Raw genomic sequence first — 16,006 nt, forward strand, 5'->3', positions numbered from 1 at the left:
AGTTTTATTTTAAAAGCTTCAGTTATATCTAATGAGTAGAACTTGTGGTATAAATGAAGCCTATTACATTTCCTTTTTTATGCAAATAATTATCATTTTAGGCAGATATCATTCTTCCAGAAGTATTAGTCTCTGCCGGTTTTTTTTTTTTTTTTTTGGTCGCCGCAAGGCACATGAAATTCCTGGGCCATGGATCAGATCCAAGCCATAGCTGTGACCTACACAGCAGCTACAGTAACACCAGATCCTTAACCCATTGTGCCAGGCCAGGAATCAAACCTGCTTCCCAGTGCTTCAGAGACACCGCTGATCCCATTGCAACACAGCAGGAACCCCAATCTTTGTGTATTTTTTGAGAATTTCCTTTGTTTTCTTAAATTTGGGTCCATCTAGCTAATAAGGTTCGATTTCAGTCACACTCTCTCCAAAGGTGAGAATTTGGAATGCATGGTTAGATATGCTCAGTTTCTATACCTGCTGCCATTTTCATGAACAGATAACAAGCTTCCATAAACAAGTGGTTATTCTGATGATGAGTAACAAGAAAACTACCATAGTATAATATCTTTGTCTTTACAAAATAAACCTAAAATTGATTTGACCATGCTTAATTCTAATTTCCCAAGTATCAAAGTATTTCTACCATTTCTTTGTCTTTCTTAAGAATTTTTCCAGCCCTTCCTATTTTTGCTCTTACTTTATCTGGCAATGAACTGCTCAGAAAGCAAGGACAAGATCTTAAAACAATTTTCAAAGCATAGTCCAGGACCAGCAGCATCAGCATAATCTGGGCACTCCCTAGAAATATCTCACCCCTTTAGAAATTGTGTGTGGGACCTAGAAACCTGCATTTTAACAAGGCCCCCAGGGAATCCTGAGGCACAGTCCAGTTGGAGAACCATAGCCTTACAACATGCTGATGTAACTGCCCAATAAAAAGAATCCTAGCCTGGGGATCGCAATACCTTGGTTTGAGCAGAGGAATGGAGCCTCAGCTACATAGACTCAGTCTGGCTCACACACTTACCAGATAAATAAATCCCACTTTCCACCTTGAGGAGGAATAAGGGCAGGGACAGAAAGACCAAGCCTTTTCAGTGATTAGTGTTATGCCATCAGGAAGCAAGGAGCTAGAGGAAAGGCAATTTGCATCCTTACCACCTGCTACTGATATACCTCTGCTAAGACTGGTGTCACCTCATGAACACTCAGAAGCAAAGAAGACTGGATGAAAATTTAATTCTTTCATTCTTAGAAGAGAATTGAATGAGAAAATAAGACAACTGTTGGGTTCTCTCTTATCAGCATAGCCAGTTTCTCACCGACCGTACCACCCACCCCGAGTGAGCATTTGACCTTACAAAATTTGTCATTATCCAAAGTACATTTGTCATTGTGCTGTAAATGGTCTATCCCTGCAGCTACAAATGCAATGTCAAGTATTGCGTCTTTCCCTTTGATTTGGAAGTAGAAACATGGCTCTTCTGTCATAACCATAAACCTCCCACATACACATGGTGTTTCAATAAACACTAAGTGATGCAAGATGCTCCATTTCAATATAATAGGTTATTTAATGAAGCCCATCACTGCACAAAGCAAAGGAGAAAAAATTTAGTACAAAACAAGTAACACTGCTTGGCCCAAAACAAACTGTCTTATGAGGTGAATGTCTTTGGAAACTCTTTGAATGGTTAGGAACTGAACCAATGAGATGAACCTTAACTGTAAACCTTAAATTTTTTTTCTGGTGTTGAAGTTGGCAAACATTTAACATGACTTATTAAGAAAATTCACACTGAACAAAATCATGCTCCTCTGGAATTGCTTTCTATGCAGATTATTTGGGGGTTTATTGTTTTAGAAATAAAAGGATGCACATTTCTTCTGGAAGGGTTGATGGGCTTTTTAGGGTTTTTAATTACTAAGCACCACATAGGTTACTTTAACCTGAAATGAGGCATATTTTAAAGATGTCATAATTATTTTAGGAGAACATGATGGGAATTTTTTACCTTTCACTTTTTTTCAATCATTAGTTCACCACACAAGTGTGCAGTACCAATTCAGTACAATAACCTAGGGACTCCCTTAAAAAGTTCATGATGGATAGTTTTTCCTGTTTTATTTATTTGAAAGAAAAAATGCCATGAGCCAAAGACAACACTGAGTTCTGGGATATGGTGGTGATAAGACAAACAAAAGGCCTGGCACATAGCAGAAGGGTATATTCTCCTGATCTCCTGCCTTGCTTTCTTTCTGCAATTGCTCATTACTGTAGATTTTCTCTTGTCCAATTGGTATGGGAGGAGATTAATGATAAGTTGCTGTGCCATCAGAGTTTTTCAGGCTTTCTGTTCTCTATTCCCACCATTGAACTTGTCCCTTCCATCCTCACCACTTAACTTCTAGTTTCTTTAACTCCACTGAGACCTGAATTCTCTTATGACTCCCAAACTTTACATACCAGAGTTAAAATCATATTTGCCCCTTCTTTGACCACATTATTGTATTTTAAAGCTCCAAGAATATATTCTCAGTGTCTGAATTACAAAATTTTGCCCCATTTTTTTCCACTCAAATGGGATGCTATAGTAAAACTTCTTGTGCACTTGTCTCATCTCTTTCTTTTTCCGCTATGAATAGATTTTGAGTTTTTAAAGATCATGCAGCATGATACAGTCCTCATAATACATGCTCAATAAATAATGCCTGTAGTGCATAACTGGAAGGCATGTTACAGATCATCTAGTTTGAGTCTCCTGTGTCAGAGATGAGAAAACTGAACCTTGGAAATCTTTATATAACCAGATTCATGGTTATATAAATTGGCAATTAAAGCTAGAATTCACACCTTTTGACTTCTGTGCAAAGTTGCTGCCTCAGATATAAACCTCTGGAGTTCCCATCATGGCTCAGTGGTTAACAAACCCAACTAGTATCCATGAGGACTCAGGTTCAATCCCTGGCCTTGCTCCGTGGATTAAGGATCTGGCATTGCTGTGGCTGTGGCATAGGCCAGCAACTACAGCTCCAATTTGACTCCTAGCCTGGGAACCTCCATACGCCGTGGGTGCGGCCCTAAAAAGACAAAAGACTATATATATATATCTGACAAATGCCTCAAAAGTTTGCATTTATGGCCTCATTGGCTCACTTTGACTTACTCCATCCTATAACCTGGCTAAACATCTTTGTGTAGGTACTTTTCAATCATTCATTTATTTGTCTACTAGTTAATGCATATTTATTCACTGCCTTCTAATTATACTAAATGCTGAATATACATAATAAATACAGAGTATGTAGTCTCTGCACTCAAGAAATTTGCAATCTATTGGAAGACACAGGCAATAATCTAATAAGTAAGTACATAAGGACAAACATGGCTAAATGCCATTAAATACATAAAACTATGAAGTGATGTGGACTGGTGGTTGGAAACTATAAGATGGTCAGGAAGTGTTGAGGAATGACAAGCAAAGAACAAAAGGAAAAGAAGAGAATTCAATTTGCATTCCTTTTTCTCTTGGCTACAACCCTTGGTTAAAGCTATCACATATGCATGAAAACAGTTTCCAACCCACCATGCCATACTGTATTCTGCCTTTCACTGCACTTGTAGTTTAAGATTCACTTTTTTCAAATAAAATCCTCTAAGTCCATTCCATTATTGAGCCTTCTGCTAGTTTCTCATTTTCAAGTTGAAATTCTGGCCAATCCCTTACCCCCTTAGCTGCTTAACTAACTTTATTTATTCAGTTGTCAAACATTCACTGGCTGAATGACAGGCACTGAGCTAGAAACTTCAGGAACATGAAGATGAGTAAGACACAGCCCATTTCTAATCAGTAGAAATAAACATATAAACCTAATTCTAAAATATACTGAGATGCTACAGAAACCACTGTATCAGGATAGGGGAATAGGTCAGCGAAGACTTCACCAAGATGAGTGTTAAATGATGAACAAAAGAACACTGAGAATGTAATTGAAGACAAGACCATCCTAAACACTCTGTGAAACAAGGCAAGTAGACATGACCTCTGGCCTCTGGAAACCTCACATCAAAGGAGAAAGTGATGTAGGTTCAAATTCAGGACATAGGTTAAACAAATATGGCCATTGTAATGAAAATGAGCAATATGCTAGTGAAAGGGCAGGTGTTTTTGCATAGTCATAAGTGAAAAGGAAATTATGGGAGCATTTTTCCCAGCAGGAAATTGCCAGAACATTTCAGATAGCCATAGCAGCCCGTAGCCTTTCTGAAGGAATAGGACTAATTTGTTTACTCAAATTAAACAGCTAATAGTGATTGGTTTAGTTTCATAAGTGTGCCTATAAAAAAAGTATCTCTAAATACACTTTCAAAAATCAAGTGCCCACTTAGTAATGAGACTAGTATAAGAGGTTAAACTGAAATGTACCTTTCTAAGGAAACCTTTCTTCTAAAGCCTCTTAGACATATTTCAAGTGCAGGAGGCAAAAGAAACTCTACTAATACCTATGAGTTTGTGCATAAGTGGTTGGTATTTTCATCATTAATCAACAGTATCTCTTTTGCTTTGATTTTCCGTGACCATCTAATTTTATTTTATAGCTTCGTAATTTTTTAACGTTTCATAGCAGTTTTCCTTAACTTTTCTAATTTCACTCCTTCATCCCAAGAAAGAACATTTGATGTGATCAATTTAGTATTTCCAGTACAGAAGAAAATTGCATGACATAACTGTTTTTCAAGAAGGGATCTTTCTGAAAAAGTCAATGGAAGAGTTTTATCAAGAAAGATTTCAATTTGTAGAATTTGTTGAATTGTGTTGGTTATAAACATTACTCTCTGAGAGATATGAAGTCAAGTATACACACAAAAAGCTTATTAATACATTTAGGAAATAAATGTATGAGTTTGGGAAATAAAGAGTATTAATTGGTAACATTGAGATTCTCAGATACAGTAATGTTTCATTATTTGGAGTTTGTTTATTCAGCAACCTCAGCTATTAGAAACACTATTCATTACATGGGCAATACTTCTACTAAGAATAAAACTTTTAGGACCCCAATAGGACCCCAATAGGAATAGAGCCTATGCGGTTTACTCAAGCACTCACCCTGAGCCTGTTTGCACTTATTGCAGAGAATCCTAAAAACCTCAATTTCCTAGTGCCCTGCAAATTAGAAGTAAAATATAGAACAAGTTGGAGAAAGCTACCACAAAAGGCAATGAGAAGTGATAACTAACATCCTGACAGGGAGAAAAAGAGGAAGAATATTACATAAAGGAAAGTAAAAATTCAAACCCCATCAGTCTCTGAGACGTAAATACCTTATTAGTTCCAGGGATAGGCTTAACAGTACAGTTCATATTTTATTGCCTGAGAAATATGCAGTGCATTTCACACGGCTTTTAAGAGATTCGATATTTTTATCATTTTAGTATTGGGAGCGATGACTTCAGTTTTTAGCAAAATTTACATGTAAAAATTATGTCCTTTTCATTAGAAAATGCTAGATAAATGAAAGGTGACAGTATAAATTATTACAGATGGCAACCACTCCTGCTGGCCTGTCTGTGCATGAGCATGTGTGTGATGGCTCTTTCTCAGTGTCTTTGGGACAACTTTCTGCTAGATATTCTACTTGTTTCTTTACCTTTCTCTTTCTCTCTTTCTAGCCGGAGACCACCCCCATCACCAACTCGTCCCACTATAATCCGTCCACTAGAATCCTCCCTGTTAGACTAAACGAAGTGTCTGGCATGGCAATTAATTACTAATGAATTATGCGAGAGCAAAATATTTGATAACTGTTGCAGTAAATCATGAGTAGTCGCATGTGTGGACATCAGTAGGCAAGTAACCAGTTTTACTAATGCATTCACTGCTCACCTTCATTGCTCATGGTATGTCAAACTTTGGGGGTTTGACTCTTGAAAACTGCTGACTCTTTGAGGCTTTATATGTCGTATCGACCAAGGTAGGTTGTTTGACAGCCCTCTGCTTTGAGGACCATTGGCCTGCCCTGGCGTATATGTGGAATTGCTTTGACAAGTTTCGCAGGTTACGTACCAGATAGCCCATTCGATATAATTCTGAAGAGATAAGAGATAGTGGGCTTATACCTAAATGATACATATTTATTTCCCCACATTCTGTTTTGACTAATGGAAATTATGTTGTCTGTTATTAATGTTTCTGTCTACTCCACAGTTACCTTTTTTAGATACTCTTTCCTTCCCCCTTATTCCATAAGACTACTAGAAGTGATTTTTTTTAAATTTAGAATTCCTTAAATATAAAACTTTTCCAGAAGCACGAGGTAGTTTGCAAAGGAAAAGTTAATGTGTTGCTTGCTCTAGAGGGCTTCTCATGCCAATGCATTTTGCTTCATGCTAGAAGCATATTCAACAGTGAATCAAAGCTTGTTTTTGGTAGTCAGCAAATTTAGCAAGTTAGTTTCAAAGTTCTAGGAAGAAGCAAAATATCACACCTCTAGAAGCATCCAGACAAACGTCATGTCTTTATTCACTTATGTGCTTACCTCCTCATAGGTTATAGTGAAGGCTGATAGGGAAAATATTTAATTTTGTATATGGATCTAATTTGGGGATAAGTACACTTTGGCACTAATTCCAGTTGGTTTATTTAGTTAGTTAATTGGAGCAAAAATGTTTCTCTTTCCATGCTAATATGTAATTCTCCCATGTAAAAATTTAGCCTACCTTTAAAACAGGTTTAATGTAACTTATTGTCCATTCTAGGCTTTCTGGATAAATCCAAGTCTTACTGTGGGATAACCATATTGAAAGAATGGAACCTGGAATGGAAAGAAAAGTCATTTAGTATGTGATGCCTTGGTTTAAGAGCAGAGCTCACACTCCTACGGCCAGACAGCTTCAGTGTCTCTTTCCCAGTCATTCCAGAAAATGGTATTAAGACACTGAGATTTAAAGCAAATCGGCAAATTCTAACATTTCTAGAACTTACAAGAGCAGCTTAGCCTGGGGGTTAATAGTTCAGTCTCGAGGCTGAGTTTTGGACTACCTAGGACTTGATGATTAGGTTGTAGGAAGCAGCCAGAAGCCAACTGGAATTCTGTCTGCTAACTGTTCCCAGACAGCACACCAAGTATTCACTGAACAGTTGTATCCCATGACACTATTTCATATTCTACAGAAGTAAATCAGTTTTAACCAGCTGAAATGTCTGCCTTTGAAAGCAGCAAACATGATTTGTATGTTAACTTAACTTTAATTTCCTGTGTGGTTTATATCCAAAGCAGACACCCATAAAGTATGAAGGAAAAACTTTTTAACCGTTATTAAAAAGAGAACTTGCCAAGTTGAATGGCATTGTTTTGAACTTATTCTAAAGGGTTAAAACTAGCCCATTTAGGCAAACATCAGAGAATACAATATTCACAAAAGATGCATTTCAACTTTTAAATTGCAAGTGATTGTATAAGGAATGCCACCCTAAATCTTCTTATTTTTCCTCATGGAAAAATTAACGGTGAATGAAACGGGTGTGCAAGATACATACTGTATTTTTAAAATAGTATTGCAACTAAATGGAAATATGTTAAGCATACATCCATAGTAAAATGAATAGTCTACAGTGGTATCTTTTCATAAAATTTCCTCTTAAGATTCCTTTTGCTTCTTCTTTTGAATTCTCTAAAATAGGCAGCTAACGGGTTGTATACTTCAGGGTTTGGCTTTGTGCTTGCTATATGTGGTTTAGCATTTTGCTGTATTTCAAAAATTTCCTTCGGTTAAAGGAAAATATTGTGGATAACCACTAGTGTGTTCTTAGATCAGCACAAACCATGTCAAAGAAAATTGGAATTTTTTTCCAAGTTTCTTTGCACTAATTTCATGCAGTCATAAACAATGGCATTTGTTACCTTTGGCTTTTGCTCTCAGATTGTTATCCCACAGTTTCACTGTCCTAATTGTCTCTTCTTATGTGTACGCTTTTGTTTTATTTTACTTCTAAGTTATTTCTAATAGAACCCTGCTGCCCCTGGAATTTCAGCCGTCATGTTGGAGAATATTTTCAGTTTACTGCAGTGCTGTGTCCTATGATTAGTATTAACCCCATTTCCCAAAGGGTTTACATTCTGCTAAAAAGAGACGCCCATGTAAAATGTAAAAAAAAAAAAAAAAAGTAAAAGTCAGAGGCTCTAGGATGTGCAATTTGAAGTACAGCATTCATATCAGGCCTTAAGATGGGAGTGTAACTTAATAAGTTTTCTACATGTTTCCCATACACTTCAAATCTTTCATTTAACTTCCTCCTGATTGCTCTGATTTGTCTACACAACAGATGTAGCTCCATCATGTCTAGTACAATAAAACATACAGTGCTTTTAGGATTTGGAAAAATAAACTATATGTTTATTTGAAAGGTAAATCTATTTTATTGTCATATGCTAAACCTTGCATGCTTATTGACTAATTGGAATAACCATTTACTCAACTGTGGACAGAGGATTGAAATAGTATTGAGTTAGAACAGATATATGACATTTTCAGAAATCGTCTGCCAAGATTACTCCTCTGAATATTGCTTTTAGCTGTGTTTTGTAACATAGAAAAGCAGTAGGGTCTGTTTAATTAGCAAATTGCCTACTTGTTCAGATACAACTCATACTGTTCCAAAATATAATAAAACCAAGTTCCTGTAATATAACTATAAGCCTTCTGGTCTTAGAATTAAAAAGTAGTCATATAGACTCATTTTATGACTTTTAAGTATACTGTAGCCATAATTCTTAAATATGAAATGGGACCCAATACCAGTATGTGATAACTGTTGATGTTTTCTGTGTACATACACATTTTCTATGCATGTGCCTCTATGTATACAGTATATACATAGTAAATTTGTTTCTAGAAGTACATGTATTTTGTGCCCCTTTGGTAAGTAGGTTTAAAATCACTTGTTAAAATGCCACAAGCATGAGTGTGATTGTATGTGTATTGTATATACATGTATGTGTGTAAATATTTATGTATACATGTGCTTCGTATGTGTGCATATGAATATATTTTTTAAACTGTGCCAATATAAGCATTAGCTTTATATCTTCCATAATACATGATAACAGTGGTTCATGTCTCATAACATTCATGAGGTATACAAAATTTTCTCCATATCGTATTCATTCTGAGAGGCACAAGTCTCAGAATTTCCATGACAACATGGTAGAATAACATCCACAGGCATTTATTGACATCTAAATTCACAGCATTGCTGTTGAAGAAGAAATTATCTTTGCCAATATAGCTCAATATAGTAAATGTAAGCTCCAGAAACCTACTTAAAGATCTTCGATTAGAATTATAAATTATCCTTGGATTGCTGTGCTGCATCTTAAAAAGCCAAGTTGGTTTATATTGTCATTTGTCTCTGTATGGTAAAGGTCAAAATATAAAGTAGAGGGACACAGTAGTGGATTTTTCTGAGTAAATTTGCTTAAAATGAGAGGAAGAAGCTATGTGATACCTCAGAGGCAGGTCATCCATCCACTTTGTCAGGTAACCATTTTTAATTTGACCAACAATATATTTATTTGAAATTGACAAGAATCTCCTTAACATTGAGAATAAAGCTTATGTAGTAGATATCTGAACTATGGAACCCAGTGAAAGAATATTTGAGACTCAAGCCCTGAGTTTTATATCATTTCACCAAGACTTCACGCTGTGAGCTCAGAGTTTCGTGTGAATGAAGCTAGATGATTTCCAAGAAACAATTATTGGTTCACTGGATCACTCATTCCTTTCTTAACAGCTCAATTGTATCTTCTAGATAATCTTCAGTCATCCTGTCTAGTTGATATGTTTAAAATTATGTGGTGCTCCGTATTGTGAGAGTTTAAGAATACTTTGAAGCATATGTAGTATATGCATTGCTATTTGTATAAAATGTGTAAGGATTTGTGTATGTATGAGAGCAAGAGAGAGGAACTCAAGGGAGTTTCTTGTTTATCTTAAGACCTGTTCATACTGGTATATTGGTGACACTTCTCACCTTTCTGGTCTGGGGTTTCACACATGGCTCAGCTCAAGGCTTCATTTCTTTTTCATTTGTACCCTCAAATTCTATAATGTAATGTTTTTAAAACTGTGATAAAATTACTATGTTTAACCTCTTGCATCGTCTGTTGCCAATTTGATAAAAATGATACCTTCCAACCAGAAATGCCACCATGACTTGATTTGTGTTCAATTTCATATGTACAGCCTTTGTTTTGCTTGCCTGTCTATGTTTCTTTTCTCTCCCTTTTCTGAATCACACTCCTATTTTGCTTTTTTTATATAAAGAAACAGCCTACAGAAGCAAAATCTTGTCTTCTCTGTGGATTCTTTAATTACTTTGAGCCAGATCACTCTCCACTGTCTTCTTGGCACTTTCAGGATTTCTTAATGCTGATATATGGATGGATTCTGTGAATTGAATTTTTGAAGCAAGTTCCTAAAACCTGTATCATTCTTGAAGGTCACATGTACCTATTGTGAAAATGTGAAGCTGTATTTCTGAACCTGAAATAAATGATAACATTTGAAGGATTTCCCCCTTCCTCATTCTTATATATATTAGAGTCACGTCTATGCTTATCAAGATCTGAGACTTGTAAATATTTATAACTCCTTTGATACAGTTGGCCCAGAATTTCTAATACAGAGAATGTTAGCATTTGGCATTGCTGTCATTAATTTGGGAAAGGATGAGATTTTTAAAGGGAGCAAATTGGACAAATTAAAGGTGAGAGAGTGGGAGACGTTACACTCCTGTTCAGAAGTCATTGTTGTACTAGGTTAAGAAGGACGTATCTTTGGCCGCCAGAGGGTGCGAAGTGACACTTGCCAAGAAGCACTGTGACATTTTGCTATTGAAAAGGAGGTGATCCTGAAAAACTAAAAGTAGAAGGAGAGAATGCTCTGCCTACCAAAGGCATTTCTTGCAGTAAGTAATTGAGCTCCTGTCTCAACAGTAAGCCTTCATTGTTGACTCAGTGGGCACCGATTGAGGTGAGAAGTTTCCCCAATATTAAGAAAATGGAAGGGTGTTCAGTATCTATACATGTCCTTATCCTGAGTTTCCAGATAATAGATTAAGATTCCTTGTTATACAAGAGTTTTGATGATGAGCCTCTTTATCACCTGCATAGATCCAGAGTGTGCCATCTAAAAGCAGAAGACAGGAATGAGGGAGGAAGGTGTTTGTTTACTTTCTCTTTGTGTTCAGGATATGCTCTTTGTGAAAAGATAAATTGAAAAGATTGTTGGGCTAATATACACTTTTCTGTTGGAATTTCTTTCCATATTCATTAGTGGAGCAATGAATGCCTTCAAAGGAAGCTTCTTAATGGAAGAAAGAGCCTGTGACTTATGCTGTTCACTTGTGGGTTATGTGTGTGTGTGTGATTATATATTCAGAATAGTTCCTGACAGAAATTACCAAAACCAGGAGTTCCCTGGTGGCTCAGTGCATTTAGGGTCCAGTGTTGTCACTGCTTTGGCTCAGGTTGCTTCTGTGGTGCGGTTTGATCCCAGGCCCTGGAACTTTTATATACCCCAGGCACAGCCAAAAAAAAAACCAAAAACAAAAAATCAAAACCAAACAACCTTATTGTAACTATTTGGCAAATTTCCATTTGTATTTAAAAATAGTTCCAACATCAGTGTTACAAAAGGGGAAGACATTACAGAAGCTTTAATATCAGATTGCAGGGTTAGAGTCTCCATTTTTCCCAGACTTTTTTGACCATCAGTGCTTTGTTCGTAGAGCATTTGATAGGACTAGTGTTCTGCGGTACATGCCTTAGGAAATACTGCTTAGTGGCTTTATGCCAGAGGGAAGAGGCATTGAGTGAGATTATTCTAGTACAGACTGTCACTAACAAAACCTTGGCGGATAAAATCAAGTGTCATAGCAACCAGAGCTCCCACCTCAGGGCCATCCTCCTGGAGCTCCAGTGCTTTGTCACCACTGTGTCTGAGACCCAAGGAAGTAGGTCACATAGGAGCAGGAGGTGTGAAAGCAGATGCAAGGAGTCCTAGGGAGCCTTGTGGAAGACTCAGATAATTTTCAATATTACTTTTTCTCTCTTATTCTCCAAAAAAAGAGCTTCTTTAGTTACATCACGCCCATCATATTCTTATAAAGGGAGGGATCTAGGCTGACGTAAAAGTGAAGATCATCAGAAATTCCCCTTGTGGCTCAGCGGAAACGAATCCGACTAGTAACCATGAGGTTGCAGGTTCGATCCCTGGCTTTGCTTAGTGGATTAAGGATCTAGCCTTGCTGTGAGCTGTGGTGTAGGTCCTGCATTGCTGTGGTTGTGGCATAGACCTGCAGCTGTAGGGCCGATTCAACCCCAAGCCTGGGAACCTCCATATGCCTCAAGTGCAGTCCTAAAAAGCAAAAAAAAAAAAAAAAAAAAAAAAAGTGAAGATCATCAGAGAAGCATTGAGAAGAATGACTGTTCTTATTGCCTTTCTTGTCTCACTTTCCCAAGCCTTCAGGCTCACCAGTAAGTTATCTAAGTGATGGGCAAAGAAAACAAGCAGAGAATGCTTTGTGAGATTGTAACGGACAAGAAAAAAGTTCTAAGGAAGGCCTTCCCAGGGATCTTGCTCTCGAGGAGCGTCACCTAAGAACAGATTGCAGTGATACAGAAGAACTTATTTATAAAACAGAAACAAACTCAAGGATTTTGAAATTAAACTTAGGAATACCAAAGGAGAAACTTTGGGTGGGTGGGGGGAATGGCTGCATTGGGAGGATAGGATTAACATAAACACCACTATATATCAAGTAGATAACACAAGGACCTATTGTATAGTGAAGGGAGGTTTACTCAATGTTTCTAATAGCCTATGGTGTGGGGAGAATGGATATATGTATATGTGTAACTAATCCACTTTGCTGAAATCATGATGCTCCTATGACATTGTAAATCAGATATACCCCAGTAAAATTTTAAAAAGAACTGATTGAAGCATTGAGGTAGAATAACAAGAGTGTGGATAATTCATCATTCTTATTAATAATGAGTTCTCTGTTTGGCCGCACCCACAGTATATGGAAGTTCCTGAGTCAAGGACTGAATTCGAGCCATGGTTGCAACCTACACCACACCTACAGCAACCCAGATCCTTAACCTGCTCTGCTAGAATGGGGATACAACCCGAGCCTTTTCAGTGACCCGAGCTCCTGATGTTGGATTCATAACCCACTGTGCCACAGCAGGAACTCCAATAATGGGGTCTTTTATATATGAATTACGCTCATGTTCCCACACACAGCTTTTCCTGCCACCTTAACTTGCTGTTTTGGCCAAACAATTCTTTGCAGTTATTTTTCAGAAAGCTTAAGAAGGCATAACCTGAAACTATAATCTTGAGTAGGTAGAGTTTGCTTGTATGATGAAGGCTAGCATGTATTAGCAACTTAGTATCCCAACTCAGTGTTCCGAACTCAGTGACATTTTCATGTTAGCTGTGGCCACGGTATAAGGTACCTTTGTAGCCCTTCATATAAAATGCCCTGGTATTTTCACACTTCTAGCACATTTTGCCTTCAAGCACTTCAGCCTTGTTAAGTAATATAGAGAATTCTGGAAGAGAACTAATGAAAACTCAAACTGCCAAGATCCATAATAAAATTAACTCTGAGCTGCTATACTGCGTCATCATCAACAATGATCTTTTGGCAGTGAGAGGAAAGTTAGAAACAGGATTGAGTGAGGAGGGAAAGAAAGGAGCTAGGGGATAAATGGCCCTCTGATGTTTGAGGCAAATATTCTAGCTGTCCGTGAAATATATTCCAAGACATAAAGTTTCGGAGCCTGTCTCTGGACTAGAACACCAAACTGGCTCAAACAGGAAAATGCTTTGGCATATGCTGACAAAATGTCCCTTTAGCACTGTGGACTTGCTGTTCAGTTTAATGGCTCACCTCCCCACCCTGCTGGGGTAATTAAGGTGTTCCAAAGCCCCTTCAGAACTCAAAAATAGTTTCTGTTTGCTGGGCAGGTGATAAATCTCATTGAGCCTGACAGGAATTTAATTACACTTTCTTCATGAAAACACCAGGGATACCCATTACCTGGATCTCTAAAGCTAAAGGCTCGCAGACCCCCCGCAGTTGAAAGGTTACGGACCAATAACAAGTTCTTCATCATTTAAATGGATGGGAGGCCTCCTTAAGTGCAGCCAGCTTAAATTGGACCAAAGAAAAATTGGTCTTGGACTTTGAGGAAGGTAAGATCGTTTTTCACCACTGCTTAGAAACAGCCAGGTCAGTGTGGCTCCATTAACAGCTCCTGGAAGATGAAAAAGCAGTTTGTTTTTGTTTTTGTTTTTGTTTTTCATAGACCTTATTGCTCCACTCACTGAAGTGTTACAGAAGTAGGATGGAAGTGAGTATGTTGTTGCATACCTGAATGGGTAGCCAGAAAGAAGTCTCCCCAGGGAGCAGGGTCCTGAACTAACCTCACAGTTCTGTGGCTTGCTGTAATGTGGGGCTCATTACCAATTGTGCTGGAAAGAGGAAATTAAATATAGACTGCTGGAAACCAGTGGGAAAGCTTCATTGGGCCTGCTGTTTTCCTACTTACAGAGCTGTCCATGGCCACGTAGAGCTTCCTGTATCTTCCTAGTTGCACATCATCCAGAGACATTGATGTCAAAATGAAGCACAACTCTGAACCCTTATTTCACAGTCAGTGGCTCTGATAAAGTGCAAGCCAGGCGAGGGAGAAAGAGCCAGCAAATGAAATTTCATTTATGCTGGACCCAGTGCAGAATAAATAAGAACTTCAGTTGCACCTTACACTGAGACAGAGGCAAATCTTACAAAATCCTGGGGTCACTGTGGACCAGACAGAGCCTCATAATTTGCCTAGGCCTGGAAAGACTATCACATCAGGATTTTCACCTGGAGGAAATTCCTATTTACAAATCCTTTTCTCCCAGATTGACCCCAGCTATTTTCTGCATTGTGGTTACATTGCTCCTTTGACCTCTTGCTGCCTTCTACTTTCCCAAATCTTAAAAAAGAAAATTTCACCTGGCATGTTTCTATATCAGCTCTCTCCCCCACCCAATGGAGACTTCACAACATTTATTGAAATCTTTGGAAATAACTAAATGTCACAAAATCAGGGTTGGGAAACAAATACTCAAGTTGTGAAGGTATGTGGCTCTGGTACTGCTCCCAGTTCTCCTGGATATGATTGCATGGGTTTATCATACCAGGGTACAAACTAATAAGGTTTTGGAGTGGGCTCAAGTGGCCCAGACCTAGCACCTGGCTGCTGGCCAGGAAACATCCTAGGAGCTGCTTACTATGTCATGTGGTTCTCTCTCACTTCCCCTGCATGTCTGCATGGTTTTTGTCTGATTTGAATTTAATTTTTGTGGGATAGTTTTGCATGCTCTTATTTGGATTTATTTTTCTAATTTAAACATTGTTTTCTTCCTCTGCATGTGTTTTTCTTTTCGTTATTTTGTTTTGTTTTGTTTTCACTAGGCGACCCCCTCCTGCAGTTCCAGAACGACCATCCTAACCCCCATCATTCATCTCCTTTTGTTTCCGACAACATGTCCATCCGTGGTATTTAAAAACCTTCTGTTTGCACTATATGTCATATGTACATAAAAACTTTTATTTTTGATCCATGTCTGTAATAAAAACAAATTTTATTCTATATAAAAAAATGAAATGTGTTTTGTTTCTTTTTCTAAAGAAGACTCAAATTAAGATAGGAGTTTGTTTCACCTAAAAGCAGGTAAAGTGAAAAATAAGTAATTTGATCTTTTTAAGAGGCTCAGATTGAAAATGATTGATTTTTAAGTTCTTAAAGCATTGTGATTTAGGATTCTCTTTGGCAGAGAATAATAATCTATCTTCGATTGAAATGTCTGTCCACTGGAAGGGTAAAAGATGAAGTAAAAATCCTAGGTGTCTAGAAAAAACACAGGGGGCCAAAC

General features: G+C 37.6%; 1 protein-coding gene across 9 annotated transcripts in view; it reads left to right on the forward strand.

Moving 5' to 3' along the window:
- The window catches only part of DNM3 (dynamin 3), a 542,471-nt gene extending 526,738 nt beyond the window's left edge, over positions 1-15,733 (forward strand). For 2 of the 9 annotated variants that reach the window (XM_021063635.1, XM_021063636.1), the window contains one exon: positions 5,675-10,576. In XM_021063635.1, the coding sequence (XP_020919294.1) occupies positions 5,675-5,744 (70 nt within the window). In that variant the 3' untranslated portion in view covers positions 5,745-10,576. Of the gene's footprint in view, positions 1-5,674; positions 10,577-14,107; positions 14,434-15,545 lie in introns of those variants that run through there. The other 7 variants (XM_021063639.1, XM_021063643.1, XM_021063644.1 and 4 more) reach the window with 6 other exon arrangements.

Source organism: Sus scrofa, chromosome 9 (genome assembly GCF_000003025.6).
Source record: "Sus scrofa isolate TJ Tabasco breed Duroc chromosome 9, Sscrofa11.1, whole genome shotgun sequence".
NCBI lineage: Eukaryota > Metazoa > Chordata > Mammalia > Artiodactyla > Suidae > Sus > Sus scrofa.